This window comes from Eubalaena glacialis, chromosome 2 (assembly GCF_028564815.1).
Source record: "Eubalaena glacialis isolate mEubGla1 chromosome 2, mEubGla1.1.hap2.+ XY, whole genome shotgun sequence".
Classification (NCBI taxonomy): Eukaryota; Metazoa; Chordata; class Mammalia; order Artiodactyla; family Balaenidae; genus Eubalaena; species Eubalaena glacialis.
Genome location: NC_083717.1, coordinates 120,886,052 through 120,913,742, shown reverse-complemented (window position 1 = coordinate 120,913,742; position 27,691 = coordinate 120,886,052). Strand labels below are relative to the sequence as shown.

At 46.3% G+C, this 27,691-nt stretch overlaps 1 protein-coding gene across 1 annotated transcript; it reads right to left on the bottom strand.

The window, feature by feature from the left end:
• Nucleotides 1-1,588: 1,588 nt before the first annotated feature.
• NGDN (neuroguidin) lies at nucleotides 1,589-9,167 on the bottom strand. Its single transcript, XM_061180662.1, has 11 exons — nucleotides 9,140-9,167; nucleotides 8,728-8,787; nucleotides 8,032-8,103; nucleotides 4,404-4,541; nucleotides 4,070-4,154; nucleotides 3,933-3,985; nucleotides 3,558-3,681; nucleotides 3,302-3,470; nucleotides 2,369-2,525; nucleotides 2,170-2,227; nucleotides 1,589-1,715 (listed from the first exon to the last, which is right to left on the bottom strand). The coding sequence occupies exons 1-11, from the start codon at nucleotides 9,149-9,151 to the stop codon at nucleotides 1,696-1,698; spliced, it is 948 nt and encodes a 315-aa protein (XP_061036645.1). The 5' UTR covers nucleotides 9,152-9,167; the 3' UTR covers nucleotides 1,589-1,695.
• Nucleotides 9,168-27,691: the final 18,524 nt, after the last annotated feature.

The following is a 27,691-nucleotide window of genomic DNA, read 5'->3' as shown; positions in this document are numbered from 1 at the left end:
GAGATAACATATATTTTGCAAGGATTAAGTATAAAGCACTTAGCTCAGTATGTAACACAAAGTTAAGATCTTTTTTAAAAAAAGAGCATCTCCTTTTCCTTGGCAGTTCCCACAATCCAAAAATCCTTAATAAATTAGATGCAAATGCAATAGCTAGTCCTAAAAAGAGAATGTAGTAGTCCTAACCGCTTGTCCAGTTAGTTCAGCCAGAAAGGAAAAAGAATCTCTAAATATGTTCTTGAGGCTCTTTGCTTAGATTCACTCAAGGAGATGGAAGTATGAGGGCTCTGGGCACATCAGGGTCACTCAGATCTGCCAGGGACTAAGTCAGAGGCCCCAGAAGTAAGCGCATCTTGGTATCATCCATGAGAAAGAGCTCTAGGCTCTTTGGTTTGGAGGAAGTCTCAGAGATTCAGTCTAATACATTTATTTTTCAGCTGAGGAAAATTAAAGGCCATAGATGTCACATGATTTGCCCAGGATCACAGAGTTAACAGAAGACAGTACTGGGTTGTCTCTCTTAACTACTTTCTACCAAGCTACAGCTGACTGAAAACAGACCCCCACGCCAACTGGGCAGACCAATATAAGTCCAAATTCATAGGACTTATAATCAACCAGGTTTTACTGATGTAATGATCCAAATTATATCCCTCTCCATGACACATCATTAACTCCAATGAATTACTTCTAGACTCAACTCTCTTCCCGTCCCTCTTTCCACCTTCTAAATTATCCAAGGCCAGGGGGATCTCTCACTAACAGAAGTCATTCTCTGAACAGAATACAAGATCTCAGATACGTAACTCCCACCAGTCTCCTGACTTGGGCTGATATGACTGAGGGGTTTTCATTCTCTTGGTCTTCAGGAATTTTCTGTCTGCCTGCTTGTTGGCATTCTTTCACAAGCTCTTTGTAAAAGGGCTGGCGTTTGCTCACTGGTAAACTGAAGACTTTGTTGACAGAGGGTCAAAGAGGCTGAAAAACACAAGACTACACTGATTCTTCACACTCCTCTCATTCACTCTACTGTTCTCTCCAGATAAACTCTAACTCTCAATAACTGACCTAAGATCAGCACTACGTCCATGCTATTTTAGAAAGAAAGGAAAAACATTCAGAGAAGTGGAGACAAGAATAACTCTTGGTAATGAGAAAAGGTTCTATCTAGCTTTTGATTCTAGTCAAGCACCAAAGGAGCTTTCCTGAGCCACTAACGCCACCTGGTGGCCAGCAAGATATATTAATAAATCTTAAAATCCATATATTTCAGATGATCTGTATTATCATTATAACGAATCATACAGGAACTTGGGGCAACGTGGGGTTGAAAGAGTGGATTATACTACTCTAATCTCTCAATATTTTTTGATTAAATAACCAATTTCTAGTTTCTTGAAAAAATGTATTATCAAAGAAAACCATAAAAGCCAAACTTTCTTATTCCCCCCAAAACCTCATCCTTCCCTTTTCCTTCACCCTCTCACCAAAAACACCCCATACCCAGTGATTCCAGTCACATAATACATGTGCAAAAGGGGCTTCAATTCGTAAGTAAAATCAATTTTATTAATAAAGATATTTCCACATGTCCAGAGCAAATAATTAATGAATTCCGAGGAAAAAAACCTACATACAGTGAAATTAGAAGTATCCCAGGATGACAAAAAATAAATTAAATATGTACACCCATAATCACCGCCGCCTCCGAAAACCTGAAAGGAAGGGAAACCAAGAATGAGGCAAAGGACAGTTGGGAAAAGCCAAAGGGACAGAAAAAAATGGACGTCTAGAGAGAAGGGCTCGATAGGAGTGGGTTCCCTCGGCAATACTCTCTATATCCTCCCAGGACAAAAGACTAGAAGCAGGATGGAAACCGAAATGGGATAATGGTTCCTTCAAGTGACACTTTTATAGTTTACTTAAGGAAACCTGAACAGGAGCTGTGGGGCCTTCAGAAATAGAATCCAGAAATCTCTTTTGTGAATGATGCTGATTTTCATCCTGGGAAAGAAAAAAATAAATGCCCACCTCTAAAGAGATTAACACCCAGTATGGAAGAGATACTGTAAAGGTTGGTAAGACCTAGGATGGCAAATCCGGAGTTGGCATCCCAATTCGTAAACCCCATCCTGCACTTGTTCACCCAAGTCCTAGCCATTCACTAACCTTTTTTCTTCTGACCTTTCTTAGGTATCTTCTTCCGCTTCTTAGTAGAATTCTGATCCTGGAGACACATGGAGAAGGGAAGGAATGGCGGTGAGCCTCCAAGTTTAGTGTCCCTTCCCAAGTTCCTCACGGCAACAAGCTCACATACATTTAGCTGACAGCATGAAGGTCACCTCCCACCACTGTATCACTACCTCACCTCATCAAGATGAGGGGCTCCTCCTGTCAAAGCACTGATGTCACTGAAGTGCGTGAGGGAATGAATTTGTGAGCTCATGACATTTGCTCGTTTTCGCCGTCCTTTCTCCCGCTTACTGACACTTAAACGCACCATCATGCTCTCCTCATAGTTAATCCTGCCAGAGAAACACAGACACCACTTGCAGCATGCTCAGTACACAGAGGCAGAAAGTTGCAGCCAAGAACCTGGGCCCAGGTGTTTACTCACCCCTCGTTCAGACAGTTCTCAAGAAATTTCATAGCAAGTCACTACAGTATTTAGTGAGGTGATACTGTGTGCTCAACACTCAGTGCTCAATACTCAATGAAATGTTCTTTGCACTAGAACTTCCCTCCTCCCCAGAGATGAACTCACAGCCCATCCACAGGAATACTTAAACTATATCAGAAAATTCTTTATATTCCAGCTCCATAAACAGGACCCTCTACACGAACCTTCTCACTCAAATCTACCAACTGTAGAGATGGGCACCTGGGCAAAGTTGATGCGTCTGTGTTCAACTTATAACTGCTTTTCTGCTTTTCTTCCCTGAACTTATCTAGCACTCTCCATGCCATTAAAAAACGTGACTTTCTTGCCTTCTGCAGAAAATAAAGAGCAGTGAGAGTGAAACACAGAACTTTAAAATCCTACTAGGTGGAACTGCATATATTCTTCTCCATGTAGCACTTGCTCAGCCTGAACAGCTGGGGGGGAAAAAAGACATTTCCCCCACTAGTTCCTATTCTGTACTTCAAACCCCTAACTCTTAGAAACCGTCACACCAAATTTTGCACTCCACTTTCTAGATAATGTGGGTTCTCTTGGAATTAGACTTAATCATCGTCATTCAAAGCAAAAGGACAGGTCTCTACAGCATAGAAAACAATTTCTAACTGCAAGGACTCGGACCTGTGTTGATCCTCCTGGCTCTGTCGAGTAACATGAGGATGCCGAGCATCACGGATTTCCTCTGGAGCATCTGAGTACTGCTCCTTTAGTTCACGAATGACAGAGCTGCTCAATGCCCGTCTCTTGGCTCGTTCTAGGCGCTTCTTCTCCCGCTCAGCTTCTGTTTCATCTATGTGATAAAAATCAGCAAGGGTTATCCCAGAACAGAGAAGAGAAACACAATTCATGCTGAGGAAGCAGCAGCCACAGTTCATACCATAATGCACTGGAACCAAGCGTGGTGGAACATATTTCTTAGCTGTCCCTTTTCCAGATTTCATCCCTGAAGCCCCAGACTGGCCTTCCTCTGCTTCATCTTCCTCCTCATCCCCAGAGCTCAACTACAAAAGGAACATAATGTCCACAAACTTAGGAAGCGTTAGTCAAACAAGCGATAAGAAAATCCAAAGCTGAAGTACTCTGGGAAGGTGGGAATACAAACAAGAGGGAGAAAGGGGAATCTCACATTCAACATTCTAAGGCACAAGCTGGGAATCAACGGTAATAAGAGAATCCCAGGAGATCCAGGAGCATTACAAGGCTCATTCAGGCTTAGATTCCTCAGGAAAATCAGGATAATGCAACCTCTTACCTTGCTCATCATATTGCTGGGATGAGGCTTAAAACGGAGTGGGTCACTCTCACCTAAAATAAAAGACCCAAGAGATTTTACAAGATCTGGAACTTTGTGAACGGCCCACACATAACCTTACAGCTTCCCCCACTTACTGAGGCTGCCTGTCACTGCCGTCTTCACCAGTTTGTCAATTTGATACTTCAGTTTTTGGTCCAAAGGACGAAGCTTTTCCAAAACCTATAATGTGGTTAAATAGGATTACATGTCCTCCTCAAAATTAAGCATACACCAAAAGTCCCTATGTTAAGTTGCCAGATAAAGCACCTAAAATACGCACAATTGAGCAAATGAAGACAAAAATGCTTTTTTTCATTTGGTTTCCTCCCTTAAACATGAGAACACCCACTTAAATGAGAGCTATTGTGTCACAGTCCTGGAGTTCAGGATATAGAAACGCAGAACTCTAAGATGACAAATGCCTCATACCGTGCGAATCTCCACCAGTCTCAAAACTGCAGGATGTCCCTGAAGAGACCCTCCTGAGACTTTGTCCAGAATGAGATGGCTCAGATCCATAAGGTACATTAGCAACAGCTGATCTTTCACTTCCAAAAGGCTGAGACCCTGAGTTGAATCAAACAGTAAGAAATGCAAATTCAGTTTTAACCACAGAATAAGGAGGAGAGTCTAGGGAGAACAGGATAATTTTTTCCAAGTTCAAGTTTTTTCCATGCAGTTCATATAAGGTATCTGGAGTAGTCTCAAGGAAGTGGCTGTACCTAAAATGGCCACAAAGAAAATTATGCTAACACAACAGAAGCGCAGCTCAGAGAATTACTGTATGACAATAAGAGCAGGAAAATCAATAAAGTATCCCCCAAGATGACTATAGCAAGGTTTCTCAAACTCAGAGCTATTGACATCTGGGGGACAGATAATTCTTTGCTGTGGAGCGCTGTCTGGGCACTGAAGGATGTTCAACAGCATCCCTGGCCTCCAACCATTGATGCCATCCCCCAAGTTGTGACAATCAAAAATGTCTCCATACAGTAATGAATTTTAAATTAATTTAACCAAAACAATCACTGATTTTATCCCCATACAATGGAATTATATGATATAGGTAAAAACAAGGACCTGTACATACTGACATGGACTTATCTATGTCAACACACTTTCTGTGGTTCCAATTAAGGGGGGGAGGTGAGAAGTATGATACACACATTTTACATGTATAGAAAAATTTCTGAAAATAACATAATTAACAACTGCTACCCCTGAGGATCGAGATGAGGAAAAGGAAGAAATGGAGTGCTTGTACTGAAAAAGTGGTTTTCCATCAAGCATATATTACTTTTACAATAAACAAAATAAAAAATGTACCCCAGTGATTATCTCAGAATGGTGATTACACTGATTTTTAATTCTCTTCTTTGTGATTTTATGTATCTTCTAAACTTTCTAAAATTAAAAGTGTATTAGGGGCTTCCCTGGTGGCGCAGTGGTTAAGAATCCGCCTGCCAATGCAGGCGACACGGGTTCGAGCCCTGGTCTGGGAAGATCCCACATGCCGCGGAGCAACTAAGCCCATGTGCCACAACTACTGAGTCTGCGCTCTAGAGCCTGCGAGCCACAACTACTGAAGCCCGTGTGCCACAACTACTGAAGGCTGTGCGCCTAGAGCCTGTGCTCTGCAACAAGAGAAGCCACCGCAATGAAAAGCCCTCGCACCGCAACGAAGAGTAGCCCCCGCTCGCCGCAACTAGAGAAAGCCCGCGCGAAGCAACAAAGACCCAACGCAGCCAAAAAATAAATAAAAATAAATTAAAAAAAATTTTTTTAAGGTGTATTATACTTACAGACAGAAAATCATAAATTATAAGTGTATTCTTTTAAATAAAAAAAGTAACACGTGTAAGCAGACTTAAGCTATAGTTATTAAAAAAAAAAGTCACTGTGACTGCATAAAACGAAAATGAAAAAGTCCACAGCCCTCGGAAGACCTATTTCAGACAGATTAAATACTCTGCCTAGGATTACATAGTAATAGGAGTACAGCTGGGATTCAAACTCAGCCTGACTCCAACACCCAAGCCCTAGGTATCTGTAAACCAACATGCTAAGCTCTTGAGATCAACACTAGCATGCTACAGGAGGATAAGCAAAGGATTTAAAGACAGACAAATTGAGTTCAAGTTTTGAATTAGGCATTTAGTAGTCAAATATTGGGTAAATTATGACCTCTGTCTCCTCATCTATAATATGTACAGTATTTCCTTCCCACCCCCATAAGTAATTATGAGGCTCAAATAAGATATGAAAGCACTTTGTAGCCTAAAAAGCACCTACTAGAAGTCTTTGATCCTGAAGGTTAATAAATATCTGTTCAGTGAATAAATATATAGTGATCTAAGATACACGTGAGCAGCCCATCTCAAAAAGGCATTAAAATGGATCAAAGCATGATACCAGAATAAAGACAGCCAAGAATTTGAGAAATAGGCTCTTCTGACATGCTTGGGCATTGTCAAGTTCTAATGGGTTACAAGCGTATGAGAGAAAGACAAAATAAAAAGCAAAGATTAAAAAATGAGAAATAAGAAAAGAATGAAAATGAATGATGAGAAAGAAAAGGCAAAAAGAAGACACATTAAAAATTCGGGGACTTCCCTGGTGGCGCAGTGGTTAAGAATCTGCCTGCCAATGCAGGGGGGACATGGGTTCGATCCCTGGTCCAGGAAGATCCCACATGCCGTGGAGCAACTAAGCCCGTGTGCCACAACTACTGAGCCTGCATGCCACAACTACCAAAGCCCACATGCTCTAAAGCCCGTGCTCTGCAACAAGAGAAGCCACCGCAGTGAGAAGCCCGCGCACTGCAATGAAGAGTAGCCCCCGCTTGCCCCAACTAGAGAAAGCCCGAACGCAACAATGAAGACCCAACGCGGCCAAAAATAAATTAAAAATTAAAAAAAAAATTCGTTTAGCTATCTTTTTAAAACACAAATCCGCTGTAAATCTTATGCTTAAAAATCCTTCAATTTTTATTAACCTACTATAATGATTTTCATATTTCTGTTGACCTACGGAATGTTTTGCTTAAATGATATCTTAGGACGAAAGCTCAATACATAAAACAGGTAACACCCAAGTTTTCCAGCTCAAGCAGGTATGAGGGATCCAGAGACCTCCTTTTTTTTTTTTTTAAATAATTTTTTGGAAGTGATCCATTTTTAAAGTCTTTATTGAATTTGTTACAATAAACTTCTGTTTTATGTTTTGGTTTTTTGGCCGCGAGGCATGTGGGACCTTAGCTCCCTGACCAGGGATCGAACCCACACCCCTGCATTGGAAGGCGAAGTCTTAACCACTGGACCACCAGGGAAGTCCCCAGAGACCTCCTTCTATACTGCCCCACACTCAACGGTCCCTGAGAAGGTTCTATAAGACCTTAATTTGAAAACTACCATATTTAATTTTAAGATACACATCATTTTTATATTTTAACATCTCTGAAGTCAGGATACATCTTTAAATCAATGGTATCTTAGCATTATGTCATAGATTAACAAGCAACATTGTATGCTCAGTATATAAAGTCAGTGATATGTCCCCAATTAACAGCATTTTATATTAAATGAAATACAGTTGGCCTACAAGGCTCTTCACGCAGAGTGGCTACTTTTCTGCCCCCAACACACACACACACAAAATGTACACCCAAGCACACTACATGACTTACCTCCTTTCCCAGAATATCACCATGCTTTTAGGTCTTTGTGCCTTTGCACATGCTGTTTCTTTCTATCCCTCTGACTCCTATTTATTCCTCACAATCCTGTTACCTCTCTGAGATGCCTCCCTTAATTCCCTTTGCTCCGTGATATTTATTTAATCTTGCTCCTCAGCTCGCACAGCCGCTCATCATGACTGCTACTGCTTATACCTATTGCTTTCACCTGCCTTCTCTGCTAGACTTCAGCACAGAAACTGGATCTTATTCATCTTCAAAGCTCCAGCACTAAGGACATACAAGACACTCAATAAGTCTACGATGGAAAGAACTGTTGAGAACATCAAGTCAAGGGGTGCTTACTCATCAATCATGTCCTACCTTCTCTGTAGGATAGGCTTTAGCTTGAACTTTTTTGGTCAGAGCTTGCACCTGTGCAGTGACAGCCATCACCTGAAATTAATCCAAATAAAACCACTGATTAGAATACATCAAGTTATCTCTGTGAGCTGTGAAGTGCAAAAGCTAAACAATGCCACCTAAAAATTATCTGAAACACTGCCTAAAGTACACCACTATCTTTTCAGTTCTGGGAAGGTATAGGAGAGATGATTTCTGATACTTCTTCAAAAGGTAGAAAAACCTTTCCACCTCTTCTTAAAGCTAAAGAGACCATCTTACCAAACGAGGGGGAGGGGATGGGGACTGGGACAGTGGTGATGGGGGCATTGTAGCTTTGTACCGGTTGAACTTGCAATGCATAGAACTATATAAACGTATATGAGCTAGGCACCCAAAGGGCACATCGTGTCACCTTTTTCGGCATCGGTTTCCTTAGCTATAAGAATAAAGAAAACTGATTCAGATGCTTTCTTTCTGGAGTTTTCTATATTCCTGTGGACGGAGAAATCAATTACTCTGAATTGTGGCCTGAAAAGGTTTTCATTATATCATTTTGCTCTTACTGTATCTGGTCATTCAAATATATGCCCCCAAATCACCAAAGTTTAGAGGTGCGGCAAACAAAGTCAAAGCCGATTCGTGACTAATCTATTCCAAAGGGATGCCATTACTCACCTGCTCCTGGAGGTTTTTCAAAAGTGCCACGGCATTTGGCAGGTCTGACTCCAGCACCTCCTATGGAAGGAAGAGTAAAGAAAAAACATTCTTTCCTCAGGATTATAAGACGGAACGTGTGAGGTGGAAAAGCCCCCTCTCTCCTTCAAACACCCCGGACTTCCTGCCTTCCCACTCCGGTGCACATACAGCCTCGCCTCAAGCCGGCCAGCCTCTCAGGTCACTGGAAAGGAGCGGTAACTCCAGCCCCGTCTCCCTACTACTGCTTTTGCCCCGCTGTGGCAAGGAGGGCGCCTCCCTGGAGTTATTTCCATCACCACCCTTCCCTCGCCCCAATAATTTGCCTCGAGGCACTGAGGAGAAAGGAAACGTCCACAATACCAAGCCGAGGAAGCAAACACACTACACTCACCGGCGCCGCCATCTTCACAAAGCCCGCCCCTTCCGGAACTGTACTTCCTGAGAGCTGACGTTGTCTTGATAGGCTTGAGAGGCCGCCGCCGCTTGCAAACCTAAGCCAATAGGAATAAGGGCTCTCTCACTTCCGCCCCGAACAGGATATACGAGAGGAGGGGCCGGGTCCAGCCAATGGAATAGAAGAACTGGCTAAATTCGTCAGACTTAGGAGGAGCTTTAACGACGTGAAGATGCTATTGGAAAGAAGCATGTGATTAGTAATTTGAGTAGAATGATTGGAGCTAAGCCAGTAAAAACTCGGCAACTGATTGATTGACAGTTAGAAAGACCCAATGGAAAAAAGGAGTTAACTGAGCGAACTGAGAACAATTTGGCTCCTGGACGCCGCAGTACCCGGAGTCTTTTTCAAGAGGCTTCTCTTGCATTGCCTGAACCCGCCGCTAGGTGACGGGCCTCGGCCTCTTTCTGAGAAGGTGGCCACGTTGTGAAGCCGCCATTGCTGGCTGCTGTTCCAACGCGGGCCGCGCAAGATTCCTCACAGACCCCAAGGCCCTTGTGTGATCGTGGAGAAGTCATTCGATCTCTGAGCTTTTTTCATCTATAAATAGGAGAGTTGGGCCAGAGAAGCCCAGAGCCAGTTTAGACACGGACGGTAAGGACACACGCGCCTCGTACGCACCTGGGGGCGCTGCGGAGAGACGCCCCCAGCTGCAGCCCCAACACTTCCTACTAGTTCGGCGACATGAAGGGAGGGACGTTTAACAAATGAAGCCAGTTCAGATTTACGTGGCTTGCCCCTGATCACACAGGTCCCTGCAGAACTTGGTTTAAACCCAGCCTGTGCATATATAGTATTTCATTATGCTCTGTCTCATCTTTCCCCAATACTTGCAAATACGTCAGCTCACTCCTGCTTCTCACAGGCTGATGAAGTCAGTTGGATGGGTATTAATTGTTCCTATCGTCTGCCTTGGGAAGTAAGCACTGCAAGGGGAAATGATGGTCTTGAATTTTACCTGCAACTGTCGAGCAGAGCTAAGACTAGAAATCAGATTTCCTGACTTGGAGAGGTCTTCTGGAATTAAACAAGGAATAACTCCCATATCTTGGCAACCAGGGTGGGAAAATCCTGGTTTCTAAATCTTTTGCTGGATTCAGGAAGAAAAAGGCAGAACCTAGGTATCCAGTCCTCATGCCTCTGCCTCAAGCATTTATTTGCTGTTTCAGGCCCAGCATGGACGCTCAGTGTGCCTTGACAGCCTACTCAGTCAATTAACCAATAGTTTTTATACCGTTTATCAGGATTTGTATTATGAAAATTTTCCATTTCAACATAAATTTGTGACCTATTCAGATCCTCTGCCCATTTTTTAATCTGGTAATTCTTTTGCTATTTAAGTTGTATGAGTTCTTTATATATTTTGGATATCAACCACTTATCAGATATATGATTTGCATATATTTTCTCCCATTCCGTAGGTTGCCGTTTCATTTTGTTGATGGTTTCCTTTGCTGTGCAGAAGCTTTTTAGCACGATGTAGTCCCACTTGTTTATTTTTGTTTTGTTGCCTTTGCTTTTGCTGTCAGATCCAAAAACAATCATTGTCAAGACTGCTGTTAAGGACCTTACCGCCTATGTTTTCTTCTAGGAGTTTTAAGGTTTCAGGTCTTCCATTCAAGTCTTTAATCCATTTTGAGTTAATTTTGTGTATAGTGTAAGATAGGGGTCTAGTTTCATTCTTTTGCATGTAGCTGTTCAGTTTTTGCAACACCATTTATTGAAGAGACTGTTCTTTCCCAATTGCATATTCTTAGCTCCTCTGTAGTAAATTAATTGACCATACATGTGTGGGTTTATTTCTAGGCTCTCTATTCTGTCCCATTGATCTATGTGTTTGTTTTTATGCCAATATGATATTGTTTTAATTACTATAGTTTTGTAATATAGTTTGAAATCATGGACAGAAATAACATTTAACCAACTATCTGGGCACTTCATGACTCAGTCAGGTTTACACATAAAATTAACCATCACGCTATATGTAAAAATACTCATAATCATTGACTCAGAAATCTATTTCTTGGAATTTATTCTGACAAAATCTTTCAAAAAAAGAAAAGAAGCCATATATATATATATATATATATATATATATATATATATATATATATATATGTTTACAGAGACGTTATTTATAAGTTCAAAAAACTGCAAACAAGGGGTTAGAGAGTGATTGTTAATGGAAGGGGGTTTCTTTTTGAGGTGATGAAAATGTTCTAAAATTAGGTAGTGGTGATGGTTACACAACTCTGAATATACTAAAAATGACTGAATTGTACACTGTAAAAAGGTGAATTTTATGGTATATGAATTGTCTCAATAAACGTGTTATAAAACTATAAACAATCTAAATATCAAACAAGTAAATTTTCATATATTATCACAGAAATAGCAAATAGCTCCATTTATTGAGTGCTTACTATATGCGAGGCATTATTCTGAACACTTTACATGTATAAATTCAGTGGTTTTTCAAAGTGTGGTCCTTGATCTAGTAGCATCTGACATGCAGATTCAGGCACCCCAACCTGTCCTACTGAATCAGAATTTCTGAGGCCAAGGCCTAAGATGCTTTATTTTAATAAGCCTTCCGTGTATTCTGCAACATGGTCAAGTTTGAGTGTCTCTGTTTTAACTTGTTTAATTCTCATAGTAAACCCATAAGATGGGCAATATTATTTTCTCCATTTTATAGATAGTAGTGGAACATCTGCCATCATAAAAATGATAAAATCTAAGATTGCAGAAATATGGAATTCTAATGGCTAGAACATAAGATTATGTACATATTGTATGTACCCACAGCAGCCCTATATGTATACCATATATGTATTTTTGTATGTATACATATAATAGAAACACACACACACCTTGGAAAGAAGCTGAGAATTGAAAATAGTTAATGTGATTGGGTAGGAGATCTTGGGTGTTATTTCTGTACTTGCATAGTTTCAACAAAGTTTTGTTTGTGTTTCAGGAGCAGCCCTGCTGAATCAAAAAGTACTTTCGTAGAAGAGCCACTGATACTACTATATATAAACTAGATAACAACAAGGATTTACTGTATAGCACAAGGAATTATACTCAATATTTTGTATTAACCTATAAGGGAAAAGAATTTGAAAAAGAATATAGATAGATAGATATCTGAATCACTGTGCTGTATGCCTGAAATTAACATGACATTGTAAATCAATTATACTTCAATTAAAAAATGCACATTAGGGCTTCCCTGGTGGCGCAGTGGTTGAGAATCTGCCTGCCAATGCAGGGGACACGGGTTCGAGCCCTGGTCTGGGAGGATCCCACATGCCGCAGAGCAACTAGGCCCGTGAGCCACAACTACTGAGCCTGCACGTCTGGAGACTATGCTCCGCAACAAGAGAGGCCACAATAGTGAGAGGCCCGCGCACCGCGATGAAGAGTGGCCCCCACTTGCCGCAACTAGAGAAAGCCCTCGCACAGAAACGAAGACCCAACACAGCCAAAAATAAAAATTAATTAATTAATTAATTAAATTTAAAAATGCACATTAGAGGGAATTCCCTGGTGGCACAGTGGTTAAGAATCCGCCTGCCAATTCAGGGGACACGGGTTCGAGCTCTGGTTCAGGAAGATCCCACATGTTGCGGAGCAACAGAGCCCGTGCACCACAACTACTGAGCCTGCACTCTAGAGCCCGCGAGCCACAACTACTGAGCCCACGTGCCGCAACTACTGAAGCCTGCACACCTAGAGCCCATGCTCCACAACAGGAGAAACCACCGCAATGAGAAGCCCGTGCACTGCAACAAAGAGTAGCCCCCGCTCGGCGCAACTAGAGAAAGCCCGCGCACAGCAATGAAGACCCAACACAGCCAAAAAATAAAGAAAGAAAAAAAAATTTTTTCTAAATGCACATTAGAAAGAATCATCAGAGGATCTCATCCATTCCGTCAACATTTTTGTTATTTATATATATTGTGGTATTACTGAATGTTTAATCAGAGCCAGCTAGGCCTTTAAAAACTTGAATTTCCACATTTGAAAATGGGAAAAATATAATTTTGCTACTCAGTTTTGAGAATCTACTGAAGCAAAGTATGTGTAAGTACATTATAAATCATTGTGGACTTCACAAGTTAATGATATTTTTATTTTTTTATTTTAATTTTTTAAAAATATATTTTATTTTATTTTTATTTTTGGCCGTGTTGGGTCTTTGTTGCTGCACGCGGGCTTTCTCTAGTTGTGGTGATCGGGGGCTACTCTTTGTTGCGGTGTGTAGGCTTCTCATTGTGGTGGCTTCTCTTTTTGCGGAGCACGGGCTCTAGGCACGTGAGCTTCAGTAGTTGCAGCACGCGGGCTCAGTAGCTGTGGCACGTGGGCCCTAGAGCCGGCGGGCGTCAATAGTTGCGGCGCGTGGGCTCAGTAGTTGCAGAGCGCAGGCTCAGTAGTTGTGGTGCACGGGCTTAGTTGCTGCGCGGCATGTGGGATCTTCCCAGACCAGGGATCGAACCCGTATCCCTTTCATTGGCAGGTGGATTCTTAACCACTGCACCACCAGGGAAGTCCCTAATGATATTTTTAAGTGATTCCTGGATATATTGCTGGCAATTTCTCTATTAATAGTGGAATAGTTAAAAAAAAAAAAAAGAAGAGCCACTGAGCAGTTCCTGGAGGGGCAGGCAAGAAAAGTCCCAATAACTTTAAAGAGGTGGGAAAGCCCAGCCTGGGGTGAGGGTACTGTTGGGAGACCAGTCAGATCTGGAGGTGGGAAGTTGTGAAGGGCTAAGTTGGGACAATCTGGGGCCAGTTTATGAAGTGTCTTTAAGTGCCAGTCAGAGGAATTCAGGCTTTGTCTCCGAGACAACATGGAGCCCTGGAAGTTTCTATGAATGACAGATATGTTAGAAGTGGTACTTTAGAAAATTGAGTCTGCCAGTCATTTGGTGAGATGAGCAGATGGAAGACTAGTTAAGGTGCTATTGCAATTATCCAGGCATGAGAAGGGGCCTTGCCTCATGACGTTAAAGAGAGAATGGGGAAGAAGGAAGGAGGCGGAACCTTTTGAAGGTGGAATCTACAGATGAATAGAAATGTGGTTGGCTGCCTTTCTCCTGAGCCCCCTCCCCTTTCTCATGTCTAATTCTCAGCTTCTCTGGGGAGTTCCCTTCGTTCCCTACCTGTGACCACAAATCTAGAATCTCCTCTGCAAATGAATCTGAAAACTCAATGTCACTTTTCCCAAGAATGACTGGTTATACCACCAATTCTATAAAATTAGATAATATAACCACCCCCCCACCACACACACACACACACCGGCACCTTAAAACACATTAATGGCTGCTCGGTGCCTGTAGGTTAAAATTCACACTCCCTTAATTTGGTTCATGAGGTCCTTTGTGACCAGCCTTCACCTGCCTCCCAGGCTCTTCTGCGGTCAGATCCCCTGATTACTTCCATTCTTTAGCCACACTGAGTTCACCTCAGTTCCTCTCAGGCCTTTGGACAAGCTGGTCTCTCTGCCCAGCTCCTTCTTTTCTTGATCTACTCCAGCTCATCCTTCAAGTCTGACCTTAAAAGTCATTTCCTCCAGGGAGCCTTTCCTGATCTCCAGTCCAGATTAGGTGGCCTTGCTTTGTGCTCCAGGATTTCTTCCATCACAGCACCTGGCACTTCCTCCATCACAGTACATGCCACACTATACTGTCACTGCCTGTCACTGCCTATACTTGTCTGCCTCTCCGTAGTAATCTGTGAGCTCCTGAAGTCAGGACTGTGCCTGCCACAAAGTTGGTGCTTGATCAGTGTTGGTGGAATGAACGTTCATTCCTGGGCTATGGTAAGGCACGCTCCCATTAACATTATCATTCTCATTAACATGAGTTGAACAATCAAACTGGAAGAAGCTGGGATCTGGAATTATTAGACAGGACCCACTGAGATGGGGCAGATCCTGGGGAACATTGTCATTGCAGATGCTGGAAGAAAGTACAGACCAGCCTGGCAGTAGATGAAGGGAGTTAGTCTATTAAAGCAGTCAGAATCAGGAAGATATTCTAATAAGAGGGCACTGGAACAGGTTTGGAAAGCCAAGCAGGCAAGTGGAAGTAATATTAATAGATACCACTTATTGAGCATTCACTGTTTGTTGGGAGCTGTGCCTATAACTTTTTTTTCCCCATCTTTATTGAGGTATATCTGACAAAAAGTGTATGTATTTAAAACGTACAATGTGATGTTTTGATATATGTATACATTGTGAAATGTTTTCCACAATCAAGCTAACAAGCTAATTAACGTATCTATCACCGTATATAGTTACCTCCACCCTTTTTTGGGGGGGATGGTCAGAACAATTAAGAACTACCCTCATAGCAAATTTCAAGTACACAATACAGTACTTTTAACTATAGTCACCATGCTGTATGCTAGATCGCCAGAACTTACATCCTTCATATATGAAACTTTGTACACTTTGAACAACATTTCCCCCACCTCCCCAGCCATGGGAAACCACCGTTCTACTCTCTGCTTCTAAGAGTTTGTCTTTTTTAGATTTCACATATAAGTGAAATCATGCAGTATTTGTCTTTCTGTATCTGGTTTATTTCACTTAGCATCACACTCTCCAACTTCATCCATATTGTCACAAATGATAAGATTTCCTTCTTTTAGGGCTAGATAATATTCTTCATCCATTCATCCATCACTGGACATTTAGGTTGTTTCCATGTCTTGACTATTGTGAAGAATGCTGCAGTGAACATGCAGGTATCTCTTCAAGGCAGTGATTGCATTTCCTTTGGCTATATATACCCAGAAAAGGAATTGCTAGATAATATGGTACTCCTGTTTTTAATTTTTTGAGGAACCTCTATACTGTATTTCATCATGGCTGTACCAATTTTTTTTTATAACTTCATATACATAATCCTTAAGTCAAGTATATGGGGTAGGTATTACCATCCACATTTTACAGTTAAGACTGTGGTTTAGTGCTGGGATTCAAAAATAGTTCTTCCTGGGCCTGTCCTCTTTTCTCTACATGAGTGCTTCTCTAACTTTAATGTGCATTAAATCACCGGAGGTGGGGGGGGGGCCTTGTTAAAATGCAGATTCTGTTAAAATGCAGAAAGGTAACTCAGGCCTGGGTTGGGGCCTGAGATTCTGCAGTCCTCATAAACTCCCACTGATGAGGATATATCAGTCCACGGATCATACTTTGAGTCACAAGACTCTGCACGATACTTCACTTTTTTCTCAGAGAGGTTAAGTAACTCACCTAGGTCACACAGCTAGTCCATAAGCCAGGGTTTTTGACCACAGGCCTATTTGATGTCAAAACCTATGCTCTTAGTCATTAAGATATACTGTCTCCCTCTAGTCGAAGGAAACAGGGCTCCCCGCTTCCAGTCTGGGGCTTAAGGGAAAAAATCTAATCCCTGAGAAGTAGACAGGCACCAGAGAAACTAAGAGGGTTACCAAGACAGGGCTTCTGGCAGAGGGAACAAAACCAGGGCTCAGTTACCAGACTGTGGCACAGGGTGGGGCCCAAGTCTTAGGAACAAGATAGAAGCTGCATTTCCAGAACTACAGCACAGAAGCAAGGGTGACTTGATGATGACACTCCAAAGGTGAGCAATAGCTTGTTCTATCCCTCCTGCCTGGAGCCTGAAATGGGGCCAGAGCCTGGGGCAGGACTGACCCTGCCAGTGTGACAAGGTCACATGGGAGAGGAGAGAAAGATCATAGGGGTGGGAGCCACACCACCTTCACACCCTCCTCCCTGGGATCCTTGGCACTGCCCAGAGAGGCTAGGCCTTCCTAGGGCTCACCAGCATCCTATGGGGCTGCTGACCCTATCCCCTGCACTCTCCCTTTCCACCTTCTCTTCTCTTGATTTCAAGCCCTCCTCCCACCTCAATCCTCTACATACCAACTCCCTGTTTGAATGACAGGATGGTTCCATATTTCAGGCCCTTATCCTATTGACCTTGTTCTGTCAGGATCCATAACAATTACCTTAAATTTTTCTTTCTTTTTTCCATCACCTTAAATTTTGCCTTGTTCCCTTTGAATGGCCAGGGCACAGGTATCTGGGAAGTGGCAGAAACCAGGGACGCTTAGTACTGGCTAAGTCTGGGGTCTTCAGTGGGGAGTGGGGGGCCCACAGGAGTAGCACAGAGCAGGGTGAGAATCGGGTACAGGATATTTCAGTTGCTTCTGGACTTATGCTTCCACAGCAGGAATCCAGCCATCCATGTTACACCAGCTGTCAGCTCAAGAGCTGCATCAGAGTCATCAACTATATTAGGATCTTGGTCAGAACTTTTGATTGACTTCTGGCTAAAGGTCAGCAAAGGACAGGTACAAATGTGACCTAAAGGATAAGTTACAGAGCCCCAAACAGAAAAATGACCAGATAAATTTGTGAGCATGAAAAATGTGACAGTTCAGAATTGGCTTTGCAAAATAAATTAGCAGACATCTTTATGTCAATGTTAGGGTTGTGCAGAGACAGATATAGCCTCTGCTGTATTAGGATAATCTCCCATGACCCCAAAGCCCACCACATACCTCCTGCACTTCTGCCCCCAGGCAGAGTCCCTCTGTCCAAGTGACCCCTCTTCCAAGAGGAGGATGTCCAGGGACAAAGACAAGCTGAGACAGAAGGGGGATGTTTGTTGGCATCCCTTACATATCCTCCTGAGCCTCTTGGATTCATTTTCATTTGGGTTCTTTTTTAAGAGCTAATTACTGTTTAGCCTCTGGAGACTCTGGTAATCGTCCAAATGCAAGTTACTTGAGGAGGGACCCCTGGGAAACCTCCAAAACTACAAACATTTCATTTTTGTGTATCCCAATAAAAAAAAAAAAAAAAATCCCAAGCATGTATTTTATACCTACACATAAAAGTGTATCTGGATGGACACTCTCCAACTATTAACCATGGTTGCCTTTGCAGAATGGGACTGTGAATGGTGGAAGAAGCTCTACCTCACTTGCCTTGTAGAAGATATATTGTTTGAATTTTTAAAGTAACAAGCATTACTTTTATAATATGGGAGGAAGGAAAGAAAGAGGAAGGGAGGGAGGAAGAAAGAATGATTTGAGAGAGAGAAGAAAAGTAGAAAGAAAAAAAAAGAGGGAGGAAGGGAGGGAGTGAGGGAGGAAGGAAGGAAGGGGGGAAGGAAGGGAGGGAGGAAGGGCGAGAAAGAGAAAGAAAAAGGAACAGAATGAGAAGCCTCCTCCACTCTCTCCCTGAATAAGATCCAGGGAATCTCATCTATGTCCCTATCCTGCAGGAGCAATTGGAGCCCTCATAGGAAAGAACAGCAGCTGTTCACCTTCTTTGGTACATTATTCATCAAGCATTTATTTTATGTAGATTCATCAGAGTTGAAAGAGCTCAAGATAAAAATATACATAACTTCTGGCCATTTAAAATATCAAAACAATGAAAAATATTTAAAGAGACTAGAGGCAAGAGGGAGGGCAAGGGGAAAACAGAAAAAGAACAAGAAAGAAAGAAACAGCAGTTTCAAGTAAATAGCAACAAATACCAGTGTGCCTAAAAATCCTAAAAATCCAGTGTGCCTAAAAATCCTGCTGCTCCCTGTTAAGCTATGACAGCCTTGTTCCCTGGAGGCTGGGCCAAAAAGGTCGACATAGAAGCCTTTGTCTCCCTTATTTCCCCCGGATGGACACAGCTTTGGACAGTGGCCATGGATGGGGTTGCTCAAGACCCAGCCCTTTCAGGACCCACCTCCAGCTTACCTTCCACAGAAACCTTCCCTCATCGCCCTCTCCCCTCACTGCCCTGCCTCTGCATTCCTACATTTATGGACTCAAATTTTCAGTTATTTTCCCCATGTTAAGTGTTGCCACTCCGGACCTGTGATCATGTTGGCCGTGTGTTCATTGATCTGAAAACTCTTTGAGGACAGAGGGGCCTCTGACCTGCCTCTTTACCCCCTCGGAGTCTAGGTGCTGCCTGGTCCACAGAGGGTGTGCAGTGACCTTCCTGTCCCCTTCCCTCCACCTCTCCACGCTCTTCTCCAGTGACAGTGCCAGAAGCCAGGAGGACCCTGGTTAGCAGATGACCATGCAGGCACGTCTGTCTAATTCTAGCCAAGGGCATGGGGGAAGGGACAGAGCCCAGGGCCCTGTGGCCTCTTCTCTGAGAGGACGCAGGGCTAAGAATAGGATGGGAGATTAGGGAGGGATTTGAACTGCATTGTTATCTCACAGGAATGGCGTTCATTTGGGAGTGTTTTCTTTCCAAGCTCTTCCAAGAGCCGCCCCACCCCCTCCCCTGCCCTGTGTCTCTGTAGGGGTGCCCACCACTGTTCTCTCACCACTTCTTTCTCTTCTCTTTCCATCTGCTCTTCTCTGCAAGCGCCCATCCATTCCCGTCCCCTCCTCCTGTCCCCCATTCCTCTCCAGCCCCATCCTAATTCCTCATCCCCTTTCTTCCTAAATTCCTACCCCTTCACCTATTTTCCCTACTTCTCTGCCTGGATCTGCTTCCTTCCACCACTTTCCACAAGTCCTTCCCATTTACCCTTCCCCCTGCTTCTGTCTCCCTCCTGGCCCCTTTCCGCCACCCCCCCACCTCTCATAAGCGCCTCACTCTCTTCAGCTTCAGGTGCCAGATTTGTTTTCCAGGCTGGTGGCCTTTGACTCCCCTTTCCTAACACTTTTGGACCAGTGTCTCGTCCACTCCTCCCTCCGTCCCGCTGCTGTGTCCCCTCCCTCAAAGCTGAGCTGGACAAGCACAAGTAGCAGAGGTTGAGGTGGGCTGACAGCCTCTACTCCCCTGACAACTAGAAACCATCAGCACTAGACACCGGGCAAAGGGGTACCTCTGAGGACGAGACCCAGGACATGCAGGCCATAAGGGACACCTCGCAGAGCCCAGCCAGAGCTATTCTTAGGAACCCAGTACCACAAAAGGGCCTTTTGCTTTGTGTCACACCACCCCCATGGAGCTGCTCTTGGCAGCCGAGGCTGTAATCTCAGAGACAAGGGTCCCAGACATGGGAGGCTGGGCTGGAAATGGCCCCCTGCCCTGACTTCTCAGAGCACAAAGGCTCTGTCCTTGGGGCAAGGTCATCTCCCACCACAATGCACAGACACACAGCTACACAGCTCTGCCGCTCTTTCTGCAGTCTTGGTCTGTTCACAGCTGAACCTCAGCTCTGCCGCCTCACCCCTTACTCCTCCGCTGCATCTGCTGGCCTTGCCCTCCGCTGCATCTGCTGGCCTTGCCCTCCGCTGCATCTCCTGGTCCCCACGCATCCTTTCCTGGTTCTTCCCCACTCCCAGCAAACCAACTCCCTTCCCATCTTACTGCCTCCCCACTCTTCCTGCTCAATATGGGTCAGCCTTTTTATCTAGTCAGTCCACAGCCCTTTGATAAAGGCTCTTCTTTCCTTGCAGGTGGGGAAGCTAAGACCCCGGCTCTGGTCTCTTGAGACCTTGAGGAGTGTGACCAGCTCTCAATCCCTAGTCTGGTCCATGGATCCGAGGTGAGCTGGCAGTCAGGTTGCCTGCTGCCCCTGAAAAGCTCCCCTGGGAGAAAACAGCAGCCAGCTCCCGGCTCCTTTGTTCCAAATCAGACCCAGGGAGGTTGCTTACCACCCCTGCCCCATGACAGGAAGGACCTGCGTGATGTGTATATGTATCTCTTTGTGTTCTTAATCAGTTTCTAATATTTGTGTAGAACTTTGGGGCATATGTGGCAGAGGACGGGTATAAGAGTCCTGCACTAAAACTCAGGCTTGCAAACCCAGCAACAGGAGCTGCCCAGCACTGCAGCGCAGGCAGATCAGGGAAGAACCGGCCTCCACCTTCCATCCTCTTGGAACACCAGCGAGAGCCCTGCTCCAGGAGACCAGCCGTTCTCCCACGGCGGGTTATGGGTTGGGACAGGCAGAGGTACCTGGGTCGTCAAACCAGGAACATCATCTTTCCAGGTGCAATAAACATACTGAGGCATAAGCAAGCAGAAGCTGAGCCATGGGTGCTACTCATATTTCCAGATCACTCTGTGGGGCTACTCTCTGCCCTCCAGCCCTAGGCTAGTACTCATACCATGGAACACAGGAGGCCTCAGTCGGTGAGGGCCACAGGATGACAGCATGGCTGCCCCTGTGCTCTGCTGTGAGCTCCCTGCGTGCATCTCTGGGAACGAGGAGCGAGCCAGCTGGGCCTCCTCCCGTCTGCAAGCGCACTTTATGGAGGCAGTCACCTCAGCCCTCCAAGTATTCCCAAACCACCCCTCCAGCTTCCCGAAAGAGAGAAGGAATAAGAAACCAGAACCAGAAAATGTAAAAGGGACTGGAGAACAAAACAAGGGCATCTTTTATCACCCCCTCTTCACAAGTGCAGGATTGCCCGATTTTTAAAGCAAAGCAAATCGTGTTACTCGGCACTCTTCCCCTTCTAGCTGCTGTCTAATCTCTCAACTCACTGCCAAGCTCCTCAAATGCAGGGGTCACACCCACTGCCTCCACTTCCTGGCCACTCATCCGTTTCTTAATACCTTGCTGCAGCCTGGCTCTGCCCTGTGACTGCAGAAGGTGCTTGCTCCAAGATCACCCGAGTTCCTCCTCTCTGCCACCCTGACATTCAGTCTGTCTTTGGCATCTGACGCTATGGCCACCTGCTCCTCTTGAAGAACTTCTTCTGGCTTTTAGGAAACTGCCCTTTTCTCGTGCTCCTTGGTGCTCTTTGAGTCGCCTTCTCCAAGCTCTCCGATCTCATGGCCATCCCCCGAGGCAGTCGGTCTCATGTACCAGCCCTGCCCGCCAGTTCCATTAATTCCAACTTCCCACAGGGATGCAGACCATCTTCGTCAGATGCCCCACTGTGACCTCCAACTCCCCTGAACCAAACACGTTGTCCTCTTCCTGCCCACCTAAGAGCTTGTTCCCTTTTGCTGCTACCCCCATCCTTGCCAACATCACACAGTCATGAGTCTTCCTTCCTCATTTCCTGCGTCCAGTCTGTCAGCAAGGCATTTTATTTCTTCCTGAGAAATCCTTCCAGCCTCGCCCTTTCCCCTTTGCATCTGCTGGCCCCGCTCTTCTCCTGACCTTGATCGTTACCCTACCCTCCTCTCCAATCTCCCTGCCTCCAGCCTCTTCTCCCTCAAAGTGCCCAGTAATACCTTTGCTGGGCCCTCGAACTCTGCTGTCATGACATCACAGTGACTGCTCTCAGGTCTACAGAGCTTTAGTCATTCTTCACTGCCTCTAGGACACTGTCCATTTTACTGGTCTGGGACACATGGCAGAGTCAGCAGAAAGCACCTTGGAGTAAGATGGAATGGGGCTTGAATCCCAGCACCACACTTGCTGCTTGATTTTTTTTTTAAATTAATTAATTTATTTATTTATTTTTGGCTGCGTTGGGTCTTCGTTGCTGCGCGCAGGCTTTCTCTAGTTGCGGCGAGCGGGGGCTACTCTTCTTTGCGTTGCATGGGCTTCTCACTGCGGTGCCTTCTCTTGTTGCGGAGCACGGGCTCTAGGCACACGGGCTTCAGTAGTCGTGGCACGCGGGCTCAGTAGTTGTGGCTCGCAGGCTCTAGAGTACAGGCTCGGTAGTTGTGGCACACGGGCTTAGTTGGTCCGCGGCATGTGGGATCTTCCCGAACCAGGGCTCGAACCCATGTCCCCTGCATTAGCAGGCGGACTCTTAACCACTGCACCACCAGGGAAGTCCCGCTGCTTTATCTTGAACAAACCTCTTAGCTCTCTGGACCCCATTGCTGAACCATAAAATGCAATTTAATTGATTGGCAAATGTGAGCGTTAAGGGAGATGATGTGCATCAAACACCAGGCATGGTGCTTGGCACAGATAGGCACTCCACATACGAACAGCCCTTTCCCCTCTTCTACAATGTGAGCCCACCTGAAATCTCCAGAGCCCAGAGTCTGGCCAGGTGTATGTCCTCTGAGTCCTTACTACCTCACCACGCCATTCCCCTGCCATGCCTTTGGTCATGCTGGGATTCTCACCACCTAGACCACATCCCTGCTCCCAGTGCTTCTCAAAGTCCTACCTTCCCTTCAAGCCCCACCTAGAAACCTTTGTTCCAGCCCACACTGAACAAGAGCTTCTCTGCCTTGGGGTCGTCCTGGATGTGGACCACACTGTGTAGCCCTGAGCCATCCTCACTTGGTTTCCATTGTGCTACCTGTGGCTTCCTGATGGGAATGCCTGTGAGTCAGAGGCCATGTGATCTTCCTGTGGCCCCCACGGAGCTGGGCATGCAGCAGGCTCAGCAAGGTGCCTGATTAAGTGACTGACTGGGACCCAGCTGGAGGGTGGAAGGACGAATGAGACAGGCTGGCAGCTGGAAGAGAGGCATTCCTGGAGAGTTCATCAAACACTAATGCTCTGTCTTGAGACTGGCTACAGATACGGCTCTGACTCTGTACCATAGGTGTTTTGCAGAGATGTATACATACCCATGTATGTGTAAAGTGTGTAGGCACGTGTGCTTATGGCCACTCACCTGAATTTATGGTAGGAGTAGAGGTGGGGAGACAGGCGATGGTACCAGGGAGGCTGGCTTAAGAAAAGGTGGTCTCTGACTAAAAAAAAATAGAGAACCCCTTCTCCCCTTGGAAAGGGGCAGCTGATTACTCAACCTCTTGGCTAATCACTGAGCAATTACCAGCCACTCCTATTAAATCCCATGGTCTCTCTATATCCTGGGCTGATCCAGGCTTGGCAGCCAGGATACTGCCCCAGGGATGCCTGTAAACAGAGCAGAGGTCCTCGGGTGGAGGAGCCGGGGACCTGGGCTGGGTCCCCAGCTAGAGCCCAACACAGAGAGAGCAGTGTGCAGGGCTCCAGGTCTAACACCGAAGTGCCCAGGTGACTCCAGGATGCTGGTTTTCAGTTTGCCCGATTATTTCATAGCACAAGAGCCTGGCCATTCTCCTTCCGGAGGTTCCTAGGCCCTCTACATGCTAAGTCTGGCTCAAGCCCAGGGATGGTTAGAACCGCTGAAGGAACCTCGGTCAGTCCCCTCGCTGAGGGCCTCAGTTTTATCTGCCCCCCTCCACACCCCAACTCCCATTCCCTAGGGCCAGCCCAGCTCCATTAGGCAGCTCCACCCAGGATCCCTAAGAGCTTCAGGCCTGGACACACACACAAAATCTAACTGACGGTTGGTTCTAATGGTCAAGCAGCTTCCACCTCAGGGCATCTGCTCCCATCAGGTGTCCTTGGCCAATGTCACCACTTAGTCTGGGTGACTCCTGGTGGGACTCAGCATAGTGGCCTGTCAGTCATGCAGTGGTGTCTCTCCCGGCCTCAGGGCTGGGCTGTGGGCCTGGACTGGGCCTAGGACAGCCTGAGGACTGCCTCTTGGTCATGCTGCTCCCAAGGGCGGCCACAATCTGGGCAAAAGAGACCATGGGCCTGCTGGATCTCTGACCTACCTTGGCCCAGACCATCCCTTGAACCAAGTGGACTTAGTGGGACTGAAGGAGATGTGGGGCACAGAACCTATGGCAGGGAAACCACCTTACCTGCGTGCAGTCAGGTCTGTGTTCCTAATGCCAAAAGCTGCCATTTAATGAGGGCCCACTATATGTCTAGGGCTGTGTTGGAACCTTTATCTGTGCAAACTCTAATGGCCTTAATTGCCCGTGACTATCCCCGTGTTACAGATGATGACACTGACTCAGAGAGGTTCCATGACTGACATCGACCACACAGCTGGGAAATGGAGGGGCTGGGTTTCAAAGTGGACCTTTGTGACCGACTCCAAAGCTTGCCAGGTTGCCCCTCAAATGCTCTCTGAGGCCTCCAGCCTAGATCCAGACTAGTCACACGCCCCCAAGCCTCTCTTTTAGTGAGTTGTGCCCCTCTAAACACTCCCTGAAGGCAAGATCTACCTTCCCCAACACCCCAAACTAAACTGGGCCAGCCCTAGCCCCCCAGGCCCCTCCGTCCAGCTGTCCACTGTCTATCGGAAAGCAGAGACTGGACAAGGGAGTGGGGGCAGAGTGCAGGGGGTCAAAGATTTGGAAGCCAGCAGGAAGACAAAAGAATGACAAGAAGGAACAGCTGTTTCTAAAGGGAAACCTGAGACAGGCACAAAGCTCAGGCCCTAAGCCCAGGCTCGTGTGGAGCCAGGGTAGGGATCCCCCCAAGGTCAGGGACTCTGGGGGCAGGCAGATAGGAGTGCTGGGCTCACTCCAGGGTGGGTCCCCTCTCCCATGTGTGCAAACAACCCGTGCCTCCTTCCTCTTCCTGGGCCAAGACCCCTGCCTCTTTCTACCCCTCTCCTGCTCCCATCCCTTTGGGTTTGGGGGTTCCTTTCTGATTTCCCTCTTTTCATGCTGAGGTCTCCTCTGACTTGCCCTAGTGCACCCCTCCTCCTCCCATTCCTGGTAGTAATTTTAGCAACTTTTTCTCTGAACTCCCGCTGGCATGTTCACAGCAAATGGCCCCTGTTTGGGCCTGACACTTGATCAGGGTGGTGACAGAGCCCAGACAAAGCAGTCACAATGCTGGGGAGGGGAGAGCAAGGGAGACAGATTACCTTCCTTCCACTCCAGGCCTTATTTGGTCTACCTTGGTGAAGCGGCCCTCCCTCGGGCCCCTCTTTATTTATAGCATTTCGCTCTGCTCTCCTTTGTCTTGTCTGCTATCACTCCAGTACACTCTGCACTCTCCCCACACACCCGCCACACGAGGGGCCCCTGGCTCCTCCCACCAGGAATGGGCATGTGAGCAAAGGCACTGGCTGTAAGCTCAGGCCTGGATTTCACTTCTACAAACGGTTGAACAGAGCTGTCTGGAGGAAGGATCTTTGTATTGGTCACTGTTAGATCCTTATTGACTAGAACAATGCCTGGCACATCGCTGTTCCATAAATACTCGTTGAGTGAAGGAATCAGCGAAGCTGCTCAGTCTTCAAACAGTAGCAAGCAGAAGGAAGAGAATCATGATGGAGCCAAGAGTAGGTGCCGGAGGGCTGGAGAAAGAGTGGAGATCTTTAGGACCTCAGACCCTCCAGTCTGTCTCCAAACTGGGGCACTGAGGCAGAGAGCCTAGAGGCAGACAGGCGAGTACTATTCTGAAGTGGGGTGTGGAGAACAATAACACCATAACACCAGTAGGCCAGCACCCCTCAAACCCAACGGGAGGGGAAACAAAGTACGATTGATTTACTAGTACTAACTGTAGAAAAGGCTTCCCAGTTCCACGCCACAGAGGCTGGCCTATGATGAAGATACTGCCTTTGAAATGGCTCAGCTATCTCCCAGACATTCTTTGTGCATCTCAATTGCCTGCATCTGTGTCTGAGCCCTGGGAAGTCAGGGAGGGGCAGCAGCTTTAGCTTGGAAAGATGGAGGGGTGGATGAAAAGAGATTTTGCCCTTCATCACCAATCCTGAGGTCCCTACCAGTGGGCCTCATCGCTCAGCACCTGGCAGGGCCTGGTCGGGAACCCCCAGAATTTGATCTGCTGAGCAGGGCCTGTGGGGACTACCTCAGCAGCTGCATACCTTGACACTGCGGAGCTGCGGCTGCATTGGACGCGCAGCCCCTGCGGTTCATGGTCTGCCTCCCACTTGCCTGCTCCCTGCCCCTAATGCTGCTCAGCGCCCTCACACTGTGTCTTGGTTACCAAGCAGCCCTCACCGAGGCCCCCACCTGGATTGGCCCTACCCTGCTGCACCCACCCCCCCCTTCAAAGTGTACCTGTGCTGCACCCCATCCCCCAGCCTGCAGCTCTCCTTCCAAGCAGAAAGCTAATCAGATGGAGTAACCCACGTGCGCTGAAGGGCTGTGATTGGGAAGGAGGGGGAATTTCAAACCAAACCACGCAGTGGTTGCCTGGACACAGAGCCAGTGAAGCTTGCGCACCCAGTTGCCGGAGGAGTGGCATCGGCTACGTTCTGTGCTCACAGGCTGAGCCCCAGCTCCCTTTCCTCCCCTCCTCTGTGGCTTCTCCTCAGGCCCCCAGGGAAGTGGGAGATCTTTCCCGTCCCTCTGCCCGACTTGCCAGAATACCAATCTCACCAGAGCCGGAGAGATATCACCCCACAGAACACAAGAGGGGTGTGGGCAGGCACAGCTGTCTTGGTTAGGCATCTCCTTCTAGATCAGGGCAGCTGTATTATCTATGGCCCTGGGCTAGGGCATTATGTACCTGTGGGCAGAGCTAGGAAAACCGGCAAAAGGCTCCAAACTAGGACCATCAGGCAGCCGGGTCCTGCCCTCCGCGCACAGTGGGTCCTCGAATTCTTGGACTCCCAGCCCTCCTTCCCAGGCCTCCCTCCACAGGCTGGGCTCCATCTCCATCTGCTGAGCTCCTCCCCACCGCCCTTGAATCTTGCTGCCCTGACTGGCTGCATGACCTTAAAGAAGGCATTTCCTCTCTCCATAAAGTGAAGGACTTGGACTCATCACTAAGACCTGTCTGGCTCTGAGGCTTGGTGACCTCAACACATTGCCCAGCCATC